This window comes from Artibeus jamaicensis, unplaced genomic scaffold (assembly GCF_021234435.1).
Source record: "Artibeus jamaicensis isolate MK-2021 breed Jamaican fruit bat unplaced genomic scaffold, CSHL_Jam_final contig_497, whole genome shotgun sequence".
NCBI classification, from domain to species: domain Eukaryota; kingdom Metazoa; phylum Chordata; class Mammalia; order Chiroptera; family Phyllostomidae; genus Artibeus; species Artibeus jamaicensis.
The window spans coordinates 4,951,510-4,971,990 of record NW_026521863.1 but is presented as its reverse complement, the minus strand read 5'-3'; the positions used below and the strand labels follow the sequence as shown (position 1 = coordinate 4,971,990).

Sequence of the window (20,481 nt, the reverse complement as noted above, 5' to 3'; positions counted from 1 at the left end):
GATTTCAGAGGAGACCACAAGTAGAAGTGAGAACACACTTAGAACTGAGTGGTAAGGAACACCCGGTGCCAAGCCCTGGGTGCGTCTGAGGCGACCCTGTGTGGCCCGGCGGGTTCCAGGTCCCGTGAGGACGTCCTGCCTTAGCAGATGGCGATGGAGGCATCGCGCTGGAAGCGAACCCCGTTCTCTCTGAGGCTCTGGGACCCAGCGTGTTCTGCACAAGCCGAACGTTGCCGAGGGCGGTTACATGGTCAAGGTGTCAGTTGCCCTCTGGCCCTGGTGTTTTGAATTAAGTGTTTTTCTCTGAGTGACGAGCCAGCACCCCCAGCACCCAGCTTCTTCTCACGCGTGCGGCCTGTGGAGTCACCCCCTGTGCCCCCAGCAGTCGGCTGCTCCTTGCCGCCTGCCCTCTCGGGCGGGAGGAGCTTCTCTGCACGATTGTCACTGTAGGCTCAGGGGCCGAGGGCCAGAAAGACTAGAAGCGTCACTGGAAGGGCCAGGTGCTGCAGCAGCATCCGGTGCTCGGGGCCAGAAGGGAAGTCGGTCAAGATGTTTCTCGTTTTCCGTCAGTCATTTTGCCAGGGAAACATTGCTCTTCTCTCACGTGGGTGGCGGACAGTGTGGCAGCTTGAGCGACTGTGTCACTCGTTCTGCCTCCTGGGACTTGGCCTGGACAGAGGCTATGTGCCATGCACAGCAGTGTCCTGTGGGTGCCCCGCCGGCCGGGAGGCACGGAGGCTGTGTCCCAGAGGGGCGGGGGGCGTGTTGGGAGGGAGAGGCCGTGAGGGGCCTGTGACCCCTGTCCATCCCCAGCGCAGAGGGCTGGGGGTCCGGGAGACACGTGGTCAGCTTGTCTTTTCGTCTGTGCCTGAGAACCCTGCAGAGGGACGGGCAAGAACTGAGAGGGGTGTGTCCCTCAGCCTGCTGTCTCGTTTCCTTGGTAACGGTTCATGAGCCCAAGGCAGGGTCTTCAGTTGGGTTTCCGACACTGCTGTCTGCCCCCTCATTGGAGCTGCCCCCCACTGGCCTCCGTGTCTGGTGGGTCTCTCGGTCACGATGTGGCATAGTCAGAGCCACTCTCCCAGTTGGGGGCGGCTGGGGTCTTGGCAGTGGTGGCAGTGCCCCTGAGTGACCTGGCTTCCTTCCAGGGCGAGCTTCGACAGCGAGGACCCTGGCGAGGACACGCAGACGCACAAGGGGCTCTCGGAGCGGAGCCAGGCCGTCGGGGCGGTGCTCAGCCTGCTGCTGGTGGCCCTCACGGGCTGTCTGCTGACCCTGCTGCTCTACAAGAAGGAGAGACGGTGAGGAGAGGGGCATAGGGGGGCCTCAAGGTGGCGGTTCAGAGTTGCGTCTGGGCTCGGTTTTAGGGGGCACTCACAGCACCGAGCCCTAGGTCACGACTAGGGCTGGAAGTGGTGGGAGTGGTGTCCAGTTGCACTGTGAGCGTCTGCATCTCTGAGATGAGGTGTCCCTTTGGACTAGAGTATGGAACCTGTCTCAGGTGTTCTGGTGAGCTTCCACGGCCCGCGTCACAGCGCGACACTCTGGGCTCTTGCCTGGCTGGCCTGTTTGCAGGACAGCTGTCTCTGAATGTCCAAAGGTGGACAGAAAACTAAGCATTCATCACAAGCAGACTTCCTTCTAAGCTACTCTTCCCTCCCCCTGCTTCAATAGAGTGACCACTTATTAGGCACCTACTGTGTGCGGGTATGACACCACCCTCTCGGCTCCCCTCTCGAGGGTGCGGGGGCTCCTCACTCACCATGTGTGGCTTTCCGGTGAATTTTCATGTCACACCTGACAGAGGCGTGGCGCTCGGAGCCCCATGTGTGGTCCTCCTGGCCCAGGGCAGGAGAGCAGGCTGGCCGCGGGCTCCCTGCCCTCTCTTATCTGCCACGCGAGCCAGAGGTGAGCAGGGGGTCTGGGTTGGAGTCAGCCTGAACTTCGTCACCCGGCGCCTGTGGTCTCAGGGTTCAGGAAGGTGCGGTCTCATCACATTCACACGCAGAAAAGCAGCAGTACTGCTGTTCGGAACTTGCTCTAGGCTTCGCCAAACCTCTAAGAGGTAGGGCAGGAGTTGAATCCACTTCTGTCTGATTCTAGAGTGTCCCTGCCACTGGACTGGCTTCTCGCCCTGTCATTCTGGGTTTAGTGCCCCTGTCTGTGGCGGGATGTACTGGTGGGGGGTTGGGGGGCGCAGGCTTGTCGCTAGAGCTGGGGGCAGCTGGCCTGGGGGCGCCTGCCCTGCTGGTTCCGCCTGGAGTAACTGGTCTCTTGCAGGGAGGTGGTGATGAGTAAGCTCACCAACTGCTGTAGACGGAGTGCAAACGTGTCCTACAAATACTCAAAGGTAATCTCCTGCCTCCCCCCCTCCCCCACCATCAAGCTGCGGACAAAACGTCACCACCGGCGCTTTGAACCAGGAAAGGGGGCGAACATCGCCAGTTGCTTTTAAACCCAAACACGGTTGTCTTTTTTTTTCCTTCAAGTTTTTCTTATCGGGGTTACAGCTGATTTCCTTAGAGTGTTTCCTGTTTAGGTTGCTCCTATTTTTTTGGCTATTCTCAGAAAGTCTATACGACCGCGTTAGTTTCTGTGCCTCTGGCATCGGGGGGGTTTCCTTCAGGTAAATTTCCGGGAAAAGGCGTTGCTGGCACCAGAGGGAGTAAACGCACCCAGGGCTCCCCACCGTGCTGCCAGGATGCTTTCTGGAAGGCTTCCCAGTGTGCCGGGCCACGTGGCTCCCCTTCCCGATCGACACCCCCACCCCAGGCACCCCTGGCTCTTGCCGGAGGAGCCCGGACTCGCTGGCCTGCTCTCCTGCCCCTGGGACACTGTCTGGGGCAGCGTCTGGTTGGGCCTCAGCAGGACCCGGCAGCTCCGGCCCTTGCCTTCCTCTTCCTGGTGGGGCACTGGGACTGTGGTGGCCGTAAGGGCAGGGAAAGGAGGGTCCCAACTCGGGAAGGAGGGGACACAGAGGAGCAGAGTGGGGTCTCAGGTGGGGTCTCAGGTGGGCTCCATGAGCTGTGCTTCGTCCCTGCAGGTCAACAAGGAGGAGGAGGTGGACGAGAACGAAACTGAGTGGCTGATGGAAGAGGTCCAGGTGGCCATCCCCAGGCCCGGGAAGGAGGGGCAGGAGAACGGCCATATCACCACCAAGTCCGTGAAGGCCGAGGCCCTCACCTCCCTGCATGGGGATGACCAGGACAGTGAGGATGAGGTCCTGACCATCCCGGAGGTGCGCGTTCACTCGGGTAGGGTGGCTGGGGCGGAGAGCGCCCACCCTGCGAGAGCCCCCCAGAGGAAGGTGCTGCGGGGCGACCGGGTGGGGCTGGTGGGTGGCGAGCAGGCAAGGAGGGTGCTGCCCCCCGGGAACGCCGGCACCCTGGCCTCCTTCCATGACGACAGCGATGAGGACCTCCTGAACATCTGAACTCCCGGTGCCTCCCGGGGCCTGTGGGCCGGTGGCCCATCCAGGCCCCTCCAACCAAATACGACTTCGCCTTGATGATGCTTCTGTCATTTTTGCCTTTAACAAAAACTGTTTCGAAAGGGAAAGTATTTCTGTGAGGGGGAGAGGACGAGGAGGTCCAGCACCGCTCATCTGTGGGTGGCCACGTCGTGGAACGAGGCGTCACCCCCGTTGCCAAAGGGCGGTGCTGGGCCCGGGTTTTTCCCTGAGTCCTCATGTGAGGGCCTGGCTGCCGTGCCAGGTGCCTCTGGGGACAGAGGGCTCTCTGCTGGAGAAACCCCTTGCTGCTTTAGGCCCTATAGGATATTTGGCCATTATATTTTAGCATTTACTCCTCTCCTCCTATTTATTGACTTTGACAATTACTCAGGTTTGTGAAAAAGAAAAAAAAAAGCAACAGAACACAACCCCCCAGCAGTTACCTCTGCTGGCCGGGGCCGCTCCGGTCCCACGCCATTGGGGGCGCTGCCAGTGTGGGTGGTTCCATACTCGACTCTGAACTGGCCCACGATGTAGCCTCTCATTTAGAAGACTCCATTGCGCCTCTCTTCCTCTTGGCTTTCTGTTTCCTGCGGGCACACGCACGTGCACACACACACACATGCCTGTACGGGGGTCCCCGAGTGCCTGGGCTTCCGAGGGTCTGCCCGCTCCCCGCCTCCTGCGACGGCTGCAGCTTTCTGCATGACATCTAGAGCCCAGCGCTGTCTGCACTCGGTGTTTGTCGCCGGCCACCGTGCTCCGCCCGCCCAGAGACCCACTGTGGTGGGAGAGGGGGGCTGAGATGCCAGGCCGGTGACTTTTACAGATCTCACCTCTTCAGGTTCTCACGACACCACCGTGACTGTGCGTATTTTTTTAAGAAAAAAAGTGTTTATCAACCATCTGACCTATATGAAGCCTTAATTTGCACAGTGCGTGACTTAGGAAATTGCATGAACGCTGATGGGCGGGAACCTCGCCCCCCCGGGTGGCCCTTGGGCCCCAGCTGCGGGGCGGCCGAGGTCGGGGCAACACTGCGGTGTCTCCCCACCCCCGTTGGCTCCTTTCTTGAAGTGTTTAATGGATGACTTTTCTCATATTCTAGAATTGTACATAGACTCAGTGGTGGTCACATACTGAAGCGCAGGCCACCCTACAGAATGCGTTGGTTTGTACTCAGTTTGGCTGGCTTATTTGATTTCAACATGAGTATTTTTTAAAATCGATTTCTTTCCTTTTTTTTTTCAATCAAATTTACTGTAATATAAAGTACTCAACAATTTCAATAAAAAATAAATTATTACCTGGGTGTGCCTGCTCCTTCCCTTTGGGGGTGCCGGAGTCTCTGAGCGGTGGCCGGTCTGGCTGCCCCGCGGCTCTGTGAGGTCGTGGCTGCTTGCGTCTCTACTGGCAGCGAGGACAGGTCTCAGACCTCCGGTGTCCAGGCGGTGAGGCAGTGCAGCTGTGTCGTGTGAGCTCCCCAGTCCATGGTGCTCGGCGTGGCAGCTCTGGGAAGTGAACCAGAGCTAAAATGAAGCCAGTTCCGGCTTCCTGGAGGGGCCGGGCGGTGATGAGAGACACACTGGGAGAGGGGCCCGTCCTGTCTGCTCCTGGGCTCACAGAAAGCTCGGCGCAGGAAGTCCACTTGCCCTCTTGTTCGTCCCTCCATCCAGGGAGATGGTCCTGAAGATGTGTTTCAGGCCAGGAGACATGGCACAGGCAGGTGCTGTTTCTAAGGCCCACGGTCCCCCATCTCTCCCCTGAACTGCTTTCCCAGTCTAAGAAATGCTTTCAGTCCAAGATGGAGAACTGAAGGGCTGCCAGGACAGAAGTCACTGAACGCCCTTGCCCTGCTGTTGTGACCGCGAGCGTGGGCTGGCTTTAAACTCTCGCCTGAGCTTCACGACCGTCATCTGGCCCTGGCTGTGTGGTTCAGTGGATTGAGTGCCTGCGAACCAAAGGGTCACCAGTTTGATTCCCAGTCAGGGCACATGCCTGGGTTGCAGGCCAGGTTCCCCATTGGGGGCGTACAAGAAGCAACCACACACTGATGTTTCTCTCCCTCTCTTTCTCCCTCCCTTGTCCTCTGTCTAAAAATAAATAAAGACTTTCTAAAAATTGCTTTTAAAAAATTATCTGCCCTGGGGTCCCCTGTCACCTCCTCTGGTCTGGTCTGCAAGCTCAGAACAGGCTTTACACTTTCGGAGGCTGGAAAAGAAAAGGTTACATGACCCATGAAAATCAGGTGAGATTAATATTTCTGTGTCCCCAAATAAAACGTTACTGGAAGCCCTGCCCTCACTCATTGGGTCTCCTCCGGGGCCACTGAGCCCCAGGGTCTCGGGTGCGATAGCTGGTGTGGGACTGGCCTCTTGAGCTTGGGTTTCTCGTGTCCGACGCGTGGGTCACTCGCAGTTCTGGCAGGGGTCACCCTGGGCAGAGGGCAGCCTGCTTGGCAAGGCGCCAACCTGGGAGCTTGGGGTGGCGGCCCCGGGCGTCTCCGCGCTGGCCTTGAGCACAGTCTGGCTGCTTCTCCTTTTTGCAGTTACGGCCGCCTAGGGTGTTGCAGCTGCCTCCGTGCGCACCTGAAGCAGGGCTGGGAGAGGAAAGGGGGTGTTGCAGGGCAATGTAGGGGTTCCAGTCTAGGGGGGTGGGGGGGTGGGGGCAGCTCCTGTCAGAGCTGGGTGGTCGCTTTCTCCTTGGAAAAAAGCGAGCAGTGTGGCATTGAGCCTGGTGTGGCCTGGCCACCGGGGAGGTGAGGAAGGGGAGGGTCCCGGCTTTCTCCCCATGATGTGTGGAAAGCAGGACCACCCACCTGGCTCCCTCCCAGGCAGAGGGCTCCTGTCGGAGTTGTCACACCTGGACCCCGTGGTGTCAGAAAAACCCAGTGGCCTCCCGTGCGTCTCCTTTTCCACTCACAGAACCGTTCTGACACTTCTGGTTGACAGGTCTGTGGGATTTCCCCCCACAAGCAAGCAATTCCTTCCTGCGCTGTAACTTGGTACTGCCACTGTGTTCCTGGAGAGCGTCCATCCCAAGGCCTCCCCCCCCCCCCGCCATCCCAGGAGGCCGCACCCCCCTCCCCGTTTCAGGTGCCAGTCACAAGTGGTGGGTCTCCAGGTTCCTGCAGTTCTGCCTGGTTCAGCTGCAGATCAGGGTTCCCGTGACCCCCGCCCTCTTGGATTTGCTCATTTGCTAGAGCGACTCCCAGGCCTCGGGGTGAGGCTTCTGTCGGCCAGATGAAGGGGTGCTTGGGGCGAGGTCTGTGGGGTTCCGTGCACAGGAGTCTGTCCCTATGGAGTTGGGGTGTGTCGCCCTCCCGGCGTGAATGCGCTCACCGACCTGGGAGCCCCCTGAGCCCTGGACCCTTGGGAGTCTCCTGGAGGCTCCCGCACAAGGGCCTGGTCAGTGACCAGTTCCGCCCCCAGCCCCTCCCGCTTCTCAAGAGGACCGTGGTGGGGCGGGAAGTCCCAGCCTTCCCACCCAGACTTGGTCTCTCCCTTGGCCGGGAGCCATCGAGGAGCCCGCCCGAGTCCCCGCATTAGAACCAAAGGCACCCGTCACCCGCAGGTGTTGGGAGTTCTGTCCCCGGAACGGGAGGCGGATGCCGAGTGGGGAGGTCGTCTCCCCCCAACCCCCACACTCACCGCCGGTGCTTGCCCTCTGACCCAGCGGGGAGGGGTCTCAGGGGAGCAGCCTCCCAGGGGAGGGGGCGGGCTTGTGACCAAACCTGTGCCCCTCTCTGCCCAGGGGTGAGGGTCCCAGAACCAACGTCCCCCTGCGCCCTGCACATCTGTTTATCTGTCCCTCCTGTGCGCACATGGAGGGACCCGCCTTTAATGTCACCAGTCCTCCTAGGGCTGACACGGGCCGGGGGCGCTGGCGGCAGGGACGGTGTCTTATGCCTGGTGGTACTTCGTTATCTCCCATCGGCCCCTCTGTCCTGGGCCCGTGGGGTCGTTTCCCAGGATTCAGGTGCTTTCAGGGCAGCGGCGAGCCTTCGGGGAGTGGGGCGGGGGGGGGGGGGGGGAGGGAGAGGCAGTGACACTGGCGAGGTCCCTGGTTGGGTCCTGGAAAACCCAGCCATCCCAGTGGGCCAGGACGGATGGGAGGGGTCCTTCTGGGGAGCGTGGCTCTCACACCGGGTCAGTCCCATGCACCCCAGGCCAGGGGACTGGTCACGGTGATACCACAGGCTGCTCTGTGTTCGTCCACGCTGCTGCTGACCTCGGAGCGGCAGCCGTCACTGCCCAGGCCCCTGCCTGCTTATGCTGGGCATGCGCCCTCACCATGCTCGGCCTGGGGCCCCTCATGGTGACCGGCAGGAGCGGGGTATGGGGGCCCTGTCTGTGTTTTGGTGACGGAGACTGGGGGACCTGATGGCTGCCTCCTGGCTGTGCCCCAAGGGGATAGGAAATCTGTAGATTTCCTTGCCCAGAGGAGGGTGAGGCGGCCTGGCCACCACAGGCTGCCCCTGTCCTCGCGTGTGCTCAGGGCACACACACCAGGAGGTGGGCGTTGGGGCCACCTTACCGTCGGCCCCTCCTCACGCTCTGTCAACCCCTTGCACCCTGTCAACTTGCCTGCCGTAAGGACGACCCCAGGGCCCTCTGCCTGCTGCTGTCCCTTTGTGAGGCTGTCCCCTGGGGACCGTAGCTGTTTGGAGTCAGGCCACCTCTGTGTCCTGGGGCCCAGCACTGCCTGAAGTGAGCGGGGACTCGTGAATATTTGTTGAGTCAACAAATGAACCCACTCATGAGCCCGTGAGCCAAAGACAGCTTTGTAGCCTGAGCGCTCTCGCTGTGGAGCAGTTCAAGTTCAGTGCCAGTAGGAACTTGGAATGTTGTTTCCTCCCTAAGCCTGTTTTCCCAGGTGTGCACGGGGACAGTGATGGCGTCCGTGTTGAAGGCTGTTGGAGGAAGGGGTCAAGGACGGACGGCACGTTTGAGAAAGGAGGCTGAGGCTGTCCTCCCTGTGGGTCTCCGTCATGGCTCCGTGGGCCGATGGCTGGGGCACGCGCCACTCCTCCACGACGTTCTGGCCTTCGGTCCCTGAGAGACGGACATGGGAGGCAGGCAGGCACACGTGTAGTGCCGTTTCCGCCTGTGCCCCGATGTGTCCCGGGCAGCAGTTGAGTGTGAGTTTGAGAGGGCAGGTGTGCAGCAGGTGTGCAGGCCCTGCAGGTGACTCCAGACAGGTCCTCACGGGAGCCTGCCAGCATGTGGGCAGGTAAGGCCAAAGGCCCCTTCCTCCAGTGCTGAGAGCGCCCAGGCACCTGGGGGGAAAGACGGGCCCAGGGCACCTCAGGAAGGGCAGCAGGGTCATCTGACAGCTGACCACAAAGGTTAGAACAGAAGACGAAAGCCAGTGCCTCGTGGCTGAGTGACATCTGGTGCACACAGAACACTGTCCGGGCACCGTGGGTGGTGGCCACAAAGAGGCAGGCGGGCAGTGGGAGATAGGGACCCAGCAGGGACAGATAACTCCGGGCCGTGGTGATCTGTCCCTGGCAGGCAGGAGAAGCCCCTTGGGGAGGGGTGCTTCCTGCTGAGTGTTAAAGGGAACAGACAATGTCTCTAGGGATGGCAGTGACCCAAGTGGTAGCTCGCTGTCCCCGCCCTGCCTTGCTCTGTTCTCTGGGGACTGGATTCTGACCTCGACTGTCACACGGGCCGGCCACCACAAGGCTGCAGTGGCCACACACACACAGGCACAGGGCCCCCCCAGCACCCCATGAGGACTGCCACACATGCCAATCGGGGTGTTCTAATATGACAGGCTGGCACCCTCGAGATGAAGGGGTGTGAGGCCACAGCTCAGACAAACCCTCCCCCCAGCCCCATGGTGGGCGTTGCTCTCGGTTGGAGGGGAACGGAATGTGCACTTGTTAACCATCGAGAAAGCAAACCAGCCCGGACGCGGTGTCCATCTCGTCAGCTGCGAGCACCTGGCAGGCCCGAAGGAATAAGCCAGGGGGCGGAGGAGCTCTTCCCGTGGGAGAGGGAGGGGGGCTGGGGGTGAGAGGTGGAGGGGAACGTCCACCCGGGCACGTGGCTGACGGCAGACCTTACCTGTGGGCAGCCCTGGGTGGACCCACTGTCTGGATGCAGGGTCCACGGGGCCTTCTCCCACCCGCCTGCCTCTCGCATCAGGGCAACTCGGTCGGCGTGCCGCCACCTCCCAGCCACCAGGCTTTCAGGAAGCTTTGTAACCGCTCCATGACTCAGTTTCCCCGTTGGCCAGTGGGGTTGCAATAGTACCCGTCTCACAGGTGTTCAGGGAGTATTAGCGAGACAAGTGTAAGGGCTTAGATACAGTGAACGCTCACCACCACCGTGATTGTAGTGTGCAATTCATGAGTTCTGCCAGAAGGTGGCAGCCTGTGCACTTGGTAACGTTTTTTCTTGGATTCTAGACTAGACTGTACATTCTTTTCTCCCAAATTAATTTCTGTTGGGAATGGGAAACTATTCCGGTTTCACTGGCTAAAGGACCCAGGGAGGGGGGTACCCGGGCTTGTCTAGACTCACTGAGTCACAGCGAGCACCTTCCGTTTTCTTCTGCCGCTTTTGTGCAGTGGGAATGATTTGGGACTGGAGACAAAAGCACCCCAATGCTTCTCTGGGCACAGCTTTACACAGCAGGGGATTGCTGCGAAGACTCAGCTGCGACCTTGGCTTTGCCTGCTGGGAGCAGACAGTCATTTCTTACCAGCCAAAATCTCCCTCTTCTCATGGTGCAAACACCAGTACCATTATAAAGGGTTTCTGCCGCGGTCCAGCCGCAGCAGGGTCCAGGGGTTCCTGAAAGGTGGGTAAGGCGTCGGCGATGGGTAACAGACAACAACACGCCTCAAAGGACAGTGAAGCTCTGTTTTGTTTATTGCAAGTACAAGCAGGTTTTTATATTTTCATTTTAGGTAGTGATTAACATTTGCAGTATAGCATGATCAGTTAAGCAGAAAAAATCAATACAAAGGTAATCAGGAAAAGTACAAAAGTTCCCATAGATTCAGTTATAATAAACAAAGATTATTTTGACCAGGACAGCCATAAATCAGACAATTAGAAGTAGCTGTATATACAGAGTTTGAATGTCTTAATGTTTATTAAAGCTTCTCAGATTTTGTCATGGGGCAAAAGGATACACTAGATTGAGAAGAGGTAGTAGGAAATTTATTATAAGGCCTTTGTGATGTGTAACTTAGCTATCTATTTTTTTCTGTCTAAAATGTTTCTCTGTGTTTAGTTTGTAATAGCTAATCAGCTTTTCTTATTTCTTTGCCTGTCTAGTTGATATGTATTCCTATTCAAGGTAAAGGAGGGGCTATTACTCCAACAACTTTTAGACATACAGAGACTTTGTTCTCTGGCCAAGAAATTATTTTGTACAACTTCATTGGAATTATGCTAATCAATGAACCTGAAATACAAGTGTCTAACAATCCCACCACCTTTTGATCACCCAAACAAACATGTAAGGAGAGAGAGACAGGAAATCCAGCCACAGTTGCCTCTCTGCCTTGCAGATGCATCTCAACTGTCCTGACCATATTCCTGGGCTGTGGGTAGGGGTCTATCTAGTTTTCACTTGTCTTCTTGGAAGACCCTTTGTATCTGTGGGTAAGGAACAGTCATGGGAAAGTCTTTCTGATCTGTTCTTCCCTCAACTGTTGGCAGCACAACCTGTGTTTGCAACAATAACCCAGTTCTTTATTAACTGGCCTTAACTGTTGATTTAAGAGGTCTAACTTGTTTTTCTTATTTCTGGTACACCTTGGTGGTCCTGATCACTTTAAGTTGCTCAAACCAGGGTAATTTATACAACTTGATGTGTTTTCCCTTATGGTTAACAATTATATCACCCTGGCTGTCGTACTCCCCTGTATAAGGGAGAGGGGAATCTGTGGAGATTTTTCCATCCTTTCAGGCAGTTCCGTGGGGAATACTAATGTTTTCCCCTGAACTGTTCCCTCCTCTTGGGTGATTTTCACAGGAATAAGTAAGTACAGTACAATGTCTATATTCAGTAGCAAGAGTAAAATAATTAAAATAAAACAGCTAATTGTTAACCCATTTTGGATGTCACGTTCTCTTCCAGGGAGACGAATTCCTTGAACTCGAGTCCTCCATGCCCAGACCTTGTCAGACAACGTGGTTGGAAGAGGACGTGGCGGGTTTCCAGCCTCCAAGATTATACACCGTATTTCACTACGTATAGTGCACACTATTTTGCCCAGATTTTTGAGGGAAAATATAAGGATGCACATTATACATGGGTAGTACTAATTCTGTGTCTACATAAATGTTTTAAATTCTTTTGTTTATGCTTACTCATTAAGAGTGTAACTCCAGAAAACAACAATACTACCCATATGCAAAATAATAGCCTGGGATATGATCATCAGTTTTATATATATAAATTAAACATTGCATTAAAAATTAAAATGAAAGATTTTTCTTCCCTAGAAGTTTGGGCCAGAAACATGGCTGTGCCGTGTGCTTGGCAACACACGGGCAGTCTTCCTGACAGTGACGCGTGGGGTCCGAAGTTCCCCTCGAGTGAGTGACTGGGCTGCTCACATCTGTCCCTGTGCCATGTTCTGGGGCAGGGCTCTTCCCCGTCACCCTCGTCATCCTTGTCCTCACACGCGCCCGTCCCCAGGTCAGCACCAACCCTACACAACAGTAAACGTGCCTTGTTCTCTCTGGTGAGTCTCCAGAAGCCCCGGCTGGCTCTTACCCACGCACCGTTTCTCGCGGGAGCTGCTGGTGGTGAGCAGTTCATGGGGTGTTTTAAAGACCCAGTAGAAATTAAATACAGCTACCAAAGAGGCCCCTGGGCAGGTTTCCTAGAAGAGTCTTGGTTTACGCCCTCTCTGGAAAAAAATGTCTTTGTGTTTGTAGGTATCTAGGTTGGCAAAAGTATTTCCATGCAGACTCGGAGGGGGCCTGGGTTTTGAACACGGCGACTCCCCACAAACTGTGTAAGCGGTGGAACAGAACACGAGTCTCTTCGGGCGGCCGGGAGGGCTCTGGCCTTTTTAGGAAAGGAGGGTCTGCCCTCTGTGTTCCAGGAACATTTTATCCTGTTTCACTCTTGGTTTTGGTTCTTATTGGTGATTCTGGAAGGTGAGCTCCTATGCCAGCTAGGAATTATCCCAGTGAATGCAGGCTGGGGCAACTGTAGGTGTACAGTTGTTTATGTGGAAAAAATACAAGTAATAACTAATAATACCAGTGACTCTCAATCTTTTTCACTTCATGGCACACATGAACTAATTACTGAAATTCTGTGACACACCAATAAAATAGATTGATTCATCCACACCTGATAGCTATTGTGTTGGCTGTTGTCATTTTCAAATCCGAGTCTAAGTGAAGAGAGGTCGGTGCCCCTGACCAATAGTCAGGTGCAGGGTGTTTTAAAGATTCTCGCGGCTCCCGGGCTGAAAGTTGCTGCTTTAGGGACACTTCCTGGAAGCTGCGTGGGGCGTTGTGTCTCACGGGCCAGCACACCGAGGTAGAACAGGAAATGGGGGTTCCGTGACAGAGGATGCAGGTAAGGACAGGTTTAGGGGTCAGCCAGCTGTTTGTGTTCTGGTTGGTGGGGTGGTTGGCCTTCCAGAACAAATCTGAGCGTCTGGGAGTGCGGGGGCCTGGCTTGTCGCCCTCGTGGCCATGACGGCCATGTAAGGGTCCACCTCCATCCCCTGCCCACCCCTGTGGCCTGGGGAGTGAACTCTAAATGGCTGTTTCCAGAGCAGACGAACCCGTGGCATCTCCAGAGAGTCCTTGTGCAGTGAGTGTGGGGAGAGCCAACGGCTTTCCCGAGTAGAGGGAGCAGCCCGATGGAGCTCGGGGCTGCCATGGCTGGGAGCAGGGGCACCACCAAATGGGGTGCTCGCAGGCCACCTGCCGGGAGGTGCAGAGCTCTCTTTAGCTGTGCCAGGCACGGTTTGTGTCTCCCCTGGTGTCCCAGGCCTGGTTGTCAATGTTATTTATAGTCTTGAGTTGTTCTCTGTGAACAGGGGCTCTTCATTCCCTTGCTCTCTGGCCTGTGGCAGGCAAGGCTTTTGTGGCCTATCTTTGTGGCAAATCTTTGGAAACTCAGTGCAAATTTGAATGGTTGGCCAAGTGTCCTAAAGATGTTGATGGTTCCAGTGGCTGAGGCGGCCCCAGGCGCCCCAGGCACCCAGATTTGAGTCTCTTGTACACAACCGGCTGAAAAAAAAAAACACTAAGATTTCAAGAAGGATTGCTGTGGCTAGGGGCCTGGGAACAAGACAAGTCCAAACCCGGGAAGCGTGAGGAAGTGCTTTAGCCAGAGAGCAAGGGCTGCCTGGCACGTCGGGTGGGGAGTCGGGGCAAGACAAAGTCGCCTACTTGTGGAGCGTTCGTGATGGCCCCCAGGGGTGGTTTCGGCTATAAAAGTCCGTGATGTACTGAAAAAGGAACAAACACGAGGAACCACGCCAGGGGCGAAGCTCACATGAGTTTCTAATAAAGTTTACAAGCTGTTCTGCTAAGTGTTCAACACGACTAATGTGAGTTCTCTGGTCAAGGTTAGATTAGCACCAAGGTTAACAGTCGCAGACGAGAGACAGATGTGGGGGGCGAATGGGTGCCCAAAGGATGCCCCGCCTCTGGCTGGGTCGCTCTGAAGGAGAGGATGGGAGGGAGGGGGGGGCCCTGCAGAGTTGGCGTGGCCCAGGGAAGCCCCACCCCTGGGGGGAGGGGGGAGGGGGGAGGGGGAGGGAATGCCATGCCAATTTGCTGTGTCCACGTGGGAAAAGATGGTCTGTGGGGGGAGGGCGGGGGGCTGCAGACAGGGCGGGCGAGAGGCCCGTGGCATTACCGTGGCTGTGACCCCACACCAGCCCACGGCTGCTGCCATGGCCTGGCCACCCCACAAGCCATGAAGCTGTGCCGTGGGCAGAAATGGTCACAGGGTTGTTTATGCCCTTAGAAGGCTAAACAAATAAAAATGGTTGTTTCCAAAACGACACGCCTTCTTAATGCATACTGAAAGATTAGAAATGATGAGACAGTTTCTTCGTACTCCATCACATTGTTCACGCAATTACGGTCACACCTTCAAATGGCAATGTAAATCCCAACACAGAACCTGAAGCATTCTGCAATTCTACGGACACAGGGTTCTCCCACTCCCCCCACCCACCGCCCCCTGGCGACTGTGGCCAGGTGCGGCTGGCGCCGGAGGGGCAAGAGAAGGCGAAGAAGTTGTGCCCAAACCAAGGGCGTGGAGAAGTAGCGTCTCGGGGTTGGGAAGTACGGCTGACTAGCCACCCTCCAGGAGGTTCTGGAAGATGCTCCTCTCCCGGTGCGGTCCCCGTGGGCCCGCTACTCCCAACCGGGTCACTGTCGTTCAAACCTGGAGCACCACTCGGCCTATGTGGACCAGACTGCGGGTGTCCCGGGCTGGGGGAGGGGTGCGGGGAGGTCGTGTTTCCTGGGGCCCGAGTGTCCCTGCGGGAAGGTGTGAGCGGTTCTGGAGACGGAGGGTGTGGCAGCTGCATGGTGACGTGTGAGGGTAACGCTGAACCCCGCCGAATGCATGCGTGGTGAGGGTGGGAAACACCACGTGCGTCTGTCACAGTGAAAACCCACATGTTCAGGCAGTCACCGAAGTGCTCATCGGGGAACTCTGTGTCCACGGCAGAACGGCTGCAGGGGGACGGAGCCAGGCGACCCTCACACATGCGACTCCCGCGTGGCTCCGTCCCAGGTCTCGGCGGCAGTCCCGCTTGGCTCCCAGGCTGGACCAGACCCCCTGTGACCCGCCTTCCCCTTCTGGGCCGATGTTTGCGGAGGGCGGTCTCTGTGTTGGCTGCCAAGTTGGAGGAGAGTGTCTGCGTCATTATTTTAATGGAACTGTGACCGCTCATTCCGGGTTTCCTCTTCTGCTACGATAGGATCCATCTTGGACCTCTATGCGCAGGTGGGACCCGAATACAGTAGACACTTCCTAAGTGCTGGTCACATAGATACTGCGTGAATGTCAGTGAGTGTCTGTGCTACGTTCACCCGCAGAATTCGGTACTGGTTTGTCTCGCGCCTTGTGATGGGCGAAGTAAGGCCTGCGGACAGATCGTGTGTGGGAGCTCTAAACCAGAGGCCTGTCAAACTGTGCACGGCCGACCCCACAGGGCATCCCACCCCGGCTCAGTCCCACCTGCATCTCTAGTGGGCTTGGCCCACTAGAGGCCCAGGACCTCGATAAATAGGCAATGGCCTGGTCCCAGATGTTTTGTTTGCGATATCCTTCTCCAAGAAGAGCAAGGGCTCAAACCTATGACAGCGTGACAGCCAGAGGTAGGTTGTATTGACTTTGTATTGATCCTGAAAGGGTGCCACGGAGTCCAGGTTCACCAAAGGTCTGAAGGTGAAGTGGAATTTCTTTTTCTTCCCGTGCATTTCTCTTCCTTTGCTCCTGTAGCTGCTCCCTCCGATCCCATGCTGAAGGCGGCTCACTCTTGCAGCCACAGGCTGGCTTGCAGTACATTGTTGCGGCTTTAACCCCAGAATCAGCGTCAGAGTATTGACCAGATGACTCAGTCAAAGCTGGCCACTTAATTCTTTGTCGGCCAGGGCTCACTTTGTACAATTTCTAATGAGAGTGAGGAAGGCTCTCGCCCTGGCTAATCTCGCTGACAGCGTTGGGTTGCAACATAGGCGAGTGAGCGTCCCTTCCCATTCTGACTACTAGAACATTGTTTTTTAAAAGTGTGCCAAAAAAAAAAAAAGAAGAAGAAGAAATGCTAGTCTAAGCCCCATTTTCAAGTAATTGTTACCAGGTTTTTATTATGATCATCTGCTTTGAATGAATACTTCCAAATAGTCCATTTAATCTGATTACGTTCTGATTCTTAGGCACTGTTAGGTTGACTGAACCAACATGGTTTTCCTAACAGGTCTAAAGAACACGACTCTTCAGTAACCAAAGACCCCTGAAGTGCACTCAGGGTTTCTCTTCTGATAAACATGTGATAAATTGCTACGGTCCATTTGGTTTCACAACTGGGAGCTTGTAAGATCTTTCCTTCGCTGCTAACCGCCTTGATTAGTGACATGTATCGTTTTATCTGGGTTAGGAAAGTACATTTTGCTACTTGCTATAATTATGGATCAAATGTGGTTAAAAACAGATAGAATTATGTGTAAATGCAACTACATAAAAGTGACAAAGAGAATAACTTGAAAAATAATGTTTCAGAGAGGTAAACCCCCAAGTGGTGAATTATAATGGCTAAAGATAAGTTTTGCAAACGGTAGAAATATTACATTAAAACCGAATGCTCTGAGTGCATTATGTGTCTCTGAGAGACAATAAATGACACCCTGGAGGATTTCTACTTCTGGCCGCTTGGGAGGGAGAACTAGAAAACCACAAAATAAACCCAAAGGAAAAGGAAGAGAACAGAAAATAAAATATAAAACAGAGATGAAAAAAGTAGAGATGTGTACATCTGTGAGTGAGAGAGGAAGGGTCGGGGGAGAGAAGATAAAAACAAGGAACTAAGATGAACTCTGGAACAGCTGTCACTCCAGGTGTGATGGGGGGACCAGGGACGGGCTACCTGTGACCTGCGTACCACATGCGTACCACTGTATGTAGCAAATGTGCGGAACAAACATATGTATCATATACGTACTTATGCACACCCGTTACAGGAAACTGGGGAAATGTCAAAATGGTGAAGAAGAAAACTAGAAGTTGCCCCCAGTCTCAGTTTTAACTCTATTGCTCTTTTGACCATTGAAGACAAAACTGTCTCTAAAATGTCCAGGGAGAGGGTCACATGCTCATCCGCACAGGCTCGGGGAGCCCGCCTGGCGGCCCCACACACTCAGACGGGAAGGAGCCCCGTGGATGATCTGAACGGAGAAGCTCCTCACTAAAAGTCAACCATGGCGCCTCGTCGTGTCCCAGGCCTGCAGCTGCCTGGACAAAGGTCCATTTTTGCCTGAAGTCAGCCTGTCTGTTGTCTGTGCATCTGAGAACATACCTCTCTGGAATGTGGGAACGGTCCCCTTCCCAGACCCCTCCAGGTGCCCCCGCTGTCCCAGGGCACAAGCCCACAGAGCCCCTCGTTGTCCCCATGTGCCCCACCTACACTTCTGTGCCGTCCCCAACCCCCCACCCCCACCCCGGTGTGGCATGTGCTCTCCCCAGGTGTGTGTCTCTCCGTTTGAGTCTTTCTGGTCTCCAAGACCACCCGGCTTCGCTTCTTCCTGCCCCCTAATCTACCACCGGTGAATGTCACGTACCTTCCTTACCCACGTGCATCCTGTCTACGGCCTTTTTGCGTCTAAGATAGCACACCTTTTATTCTCCCGTGTAAAGTGAGCTACAAAACCGCCATTCTCTGGAGCACTTTCGCAGTCTGTTGAGGTTTTGTTTCTCAGGAGTGGTTGTCGGTTTGGCTGAAATGCACTCAAACATTCTTACAGGTGTGGACAGTCCTCGTGCTGACAGGTGAGAGCATGTAGCGCCCCCATCAGGAGAACGATGTTTAAAGAAGAGACTTTGTTCCTCACTGAAGATAAATGAGCACGCTGTTTTGCTTTCGGTTACATTGAAACTATTCTTCTTGACAAACGGGCCCGTGGTTCACAGGGGTCCTGCCGAGCTAGTGTGGGACAGTCTGGACAGAGTGGTCTGCGGCCCTGCCTTCCACCCACAAGCCACAAGGTCACAGGGTCGGCTGGGCCGACCTCCTTTCCTTCCCTCCAGAGTGTTGGGTCCTGCTGGGGTCACCGCCTTCTGAGCAGCCCAAGGCACTGGGTCCCTGGAGACCTGCAGCCCAGCTCACCTGAGAGCTGGAGGGGAGACCCACGAGGAGGCTGCGTCCAGAGAGCACCGAGCCCAGCCCCGCACGCCGGTGCTCCACGGTGTTAGCTGTCCCCCTTTGCAAACCGCCGCCCTTCAACCCAACTGCTGGCCGGTTTGCCTGCCTACAGGAGACGGATGGTGTGTAATTCTGCACACAGAAACAGAAGTGCTGATTTTAGAATGTTCATGGTGCTGCCTTCTCTGAGCTCCCGTTCTTTTTTCTGTGCCAGTGTTCCTTCGGGTTTGCGGAGGTGGAACTCTGCCTCTCTCCCTGAGACCTGCTGGAATCTAGGTGTGTCTGGGGACGATAATGGGGGCGGTGGAACCTTGAAAAGCACTGGCATCCCCTCTAAAGGTGACTGTAAGATGAGGTCATCGAAAGTGTTCAAGCAAGGGAGGGAACTTTTTTTCTTCCAAAAAGGAAGCAAGAGGATGCTTCTTTTGGTTGGGGGGGTGGTCAGGGGACTGAGAGGTTCAAGACACGTGCATCGGCATCCACCCGCTGTCTCCACTCCAGTTCTCACGGCCCACTCCTCTCCCACTGTGTAACTTTCATGAAGAGACAAGGCTAAGCTGTGACGTCAACCTATGATGCAGTTCTGTAATGCAGAGGGTCTAGTTTAAAGTTTGCCTTTCAGTAACAGCTTGGCCTCCACAAACCTCAGAATATCGTATGGGACCTTCACAGGGGGCTCTTGACTCCTCTGCCAGTGGTTCAACTTGGTACGGAAAGCCCTAATTTTGTTTTCTTTTTATCTTTCTCCAGCCGCATCAGAGGCTACCAGCCTAGCCCAAAGCTGCTGAGGTCCTAATTTCCGCGGCAGTGACCAAATTCAACTGCCCCTTGGCCTCCCACAGAGGCTCCGAAGAGGCACTTTATGCCGGGTCCCCGCAGTGTAGTTTAAGGAACTCTTTTGCCATGACGGGCGATGGATGGACACTGTCAGTGCCCCACTTCTTCCTGCCAAGAACGTCATCAACGTGTCAACCCGGTCATGTCACTGAATAGACCGTCTATTCCCATATTCGGGCATTTATTTTCTGGGTGGGGTCTTCTCGTGGTTTCAAGTAGAATATCTATCTGTGTTTCATTAGCAAAACAGAAGCCACTGTGAGTATTTCAAGTAGAGGCAATTTGACACGGATACTTGTTTACAAAAACATGTGGCAAAGGGAGAAACGCGCAGTAGGGTGGGAGGCGGCGTTACCCGGAGCCAGAAAAGGCCATTGCTCCTGCCGGGAAGGGGCCGAGGCGCCACCTCTGCGGTCACTGCCACTGTTGGAGCTGCGCCGGTGCCACTGAGCTGGGAACCAGGAGCCTCTGTCCCGGTGGTTCATGGCCAGACTTCAGGATACGGGGAAGAAGGGGCCCCCTCTGCACCTGCCTTCCTATCTGGCTGTTGCCACCCCCTGGCGGAGACTTCAGAAAGCCAGGTTGCTTAGGGACAGGGACAGGTAGTCGGCAGGCAGGTCTCCACTCCTGATGTTGCAGAAGAGATTTCGGAGGGACAGAGGCGTGCCCTTCCTCAGGAGGGACATTGGGAGACGCGCTTCTTCACAATGAAGGAGGAAACCAAGACCGGGGATGAGCCGGGATTTAGGAGGCGGACTCGACCCAGGAAGGAGGCACTGGGGATGCTCAGTAAGAGAGAACGGGGGCGCCAAGGGCAGCAGGTGGGCAGCAGGCCCAGAGGGCAGCGGGCCACGCGGGCGCAGGGGGACTGCGGGCTCCGGGCGGGAGTCTCTCAGGGAAAGAGGAGCGGGAACCCACCTGGGGTGCGGGGTGCAGAGGGCAGACTGACCTGTCAGGGATGGAGGGGAGGGAGTGAACGATGAGCACGTGGAAAACAAGGTAGTAAAGCCAAGGTTTGGGAAGAGCAGGACGTGAGAGGAAGGAAGGAGAATCGTGGTCTACGACGTGGCTCGGCTTTTAGTAACAGTCACGTGGCCGTGAGGCTGTGAGCGCCGACTCTTTGATTTCATGCAATTGCGATAAAGCCGCCTCCTAAGGGAGGAGAGGAGCTGTGCACTGGGACGAGGGAGGGGGAAGAGCGATCTTCCCTGTGTGCAGTGAAAAAGTCAGTAGGTGATATTTATAGCTAAAAAAGGCAAGAACTGTTAGTATAAAGTAAGTCATTCCGAGGTGTGGAGATAAGTCTAAGGGAAGAGCA

General features: G+C 55.6%; 1 protein-coding gene across 1 annotated transcript in view; it reads left to right on the top strand.

Moving 5' to 3' along the window:
- Window positions 1-4,757, top strand: part of IGF2R (insulin like growth factor 2 receptor) — a 94,944-nt gene extending 90,187 nt beyond the window's left edge. Inside the window, exons 46-48 of the mRNA XM_053668727.1 lie at window positions 1,149-1,301; window positions 2,281-2,350; window positions 3,044-4,757. Of these exons, the coding sequence (XP_053524702.1) occupies window positions 1,149-1,301; window positions 2,281-2,350; window positions 3,044-3,433 (613 nt within the window). The 3' untranslated portion in view covers window positions 3,434-4,757. The remainder of the gene's footprint in view (window positions 1-1,148; window positions 1,302-2,280; window positions 2,351-3,043) is intronic.
- Window positions 4,758-20,481: the final 15,724 nt, after the last annotated feature.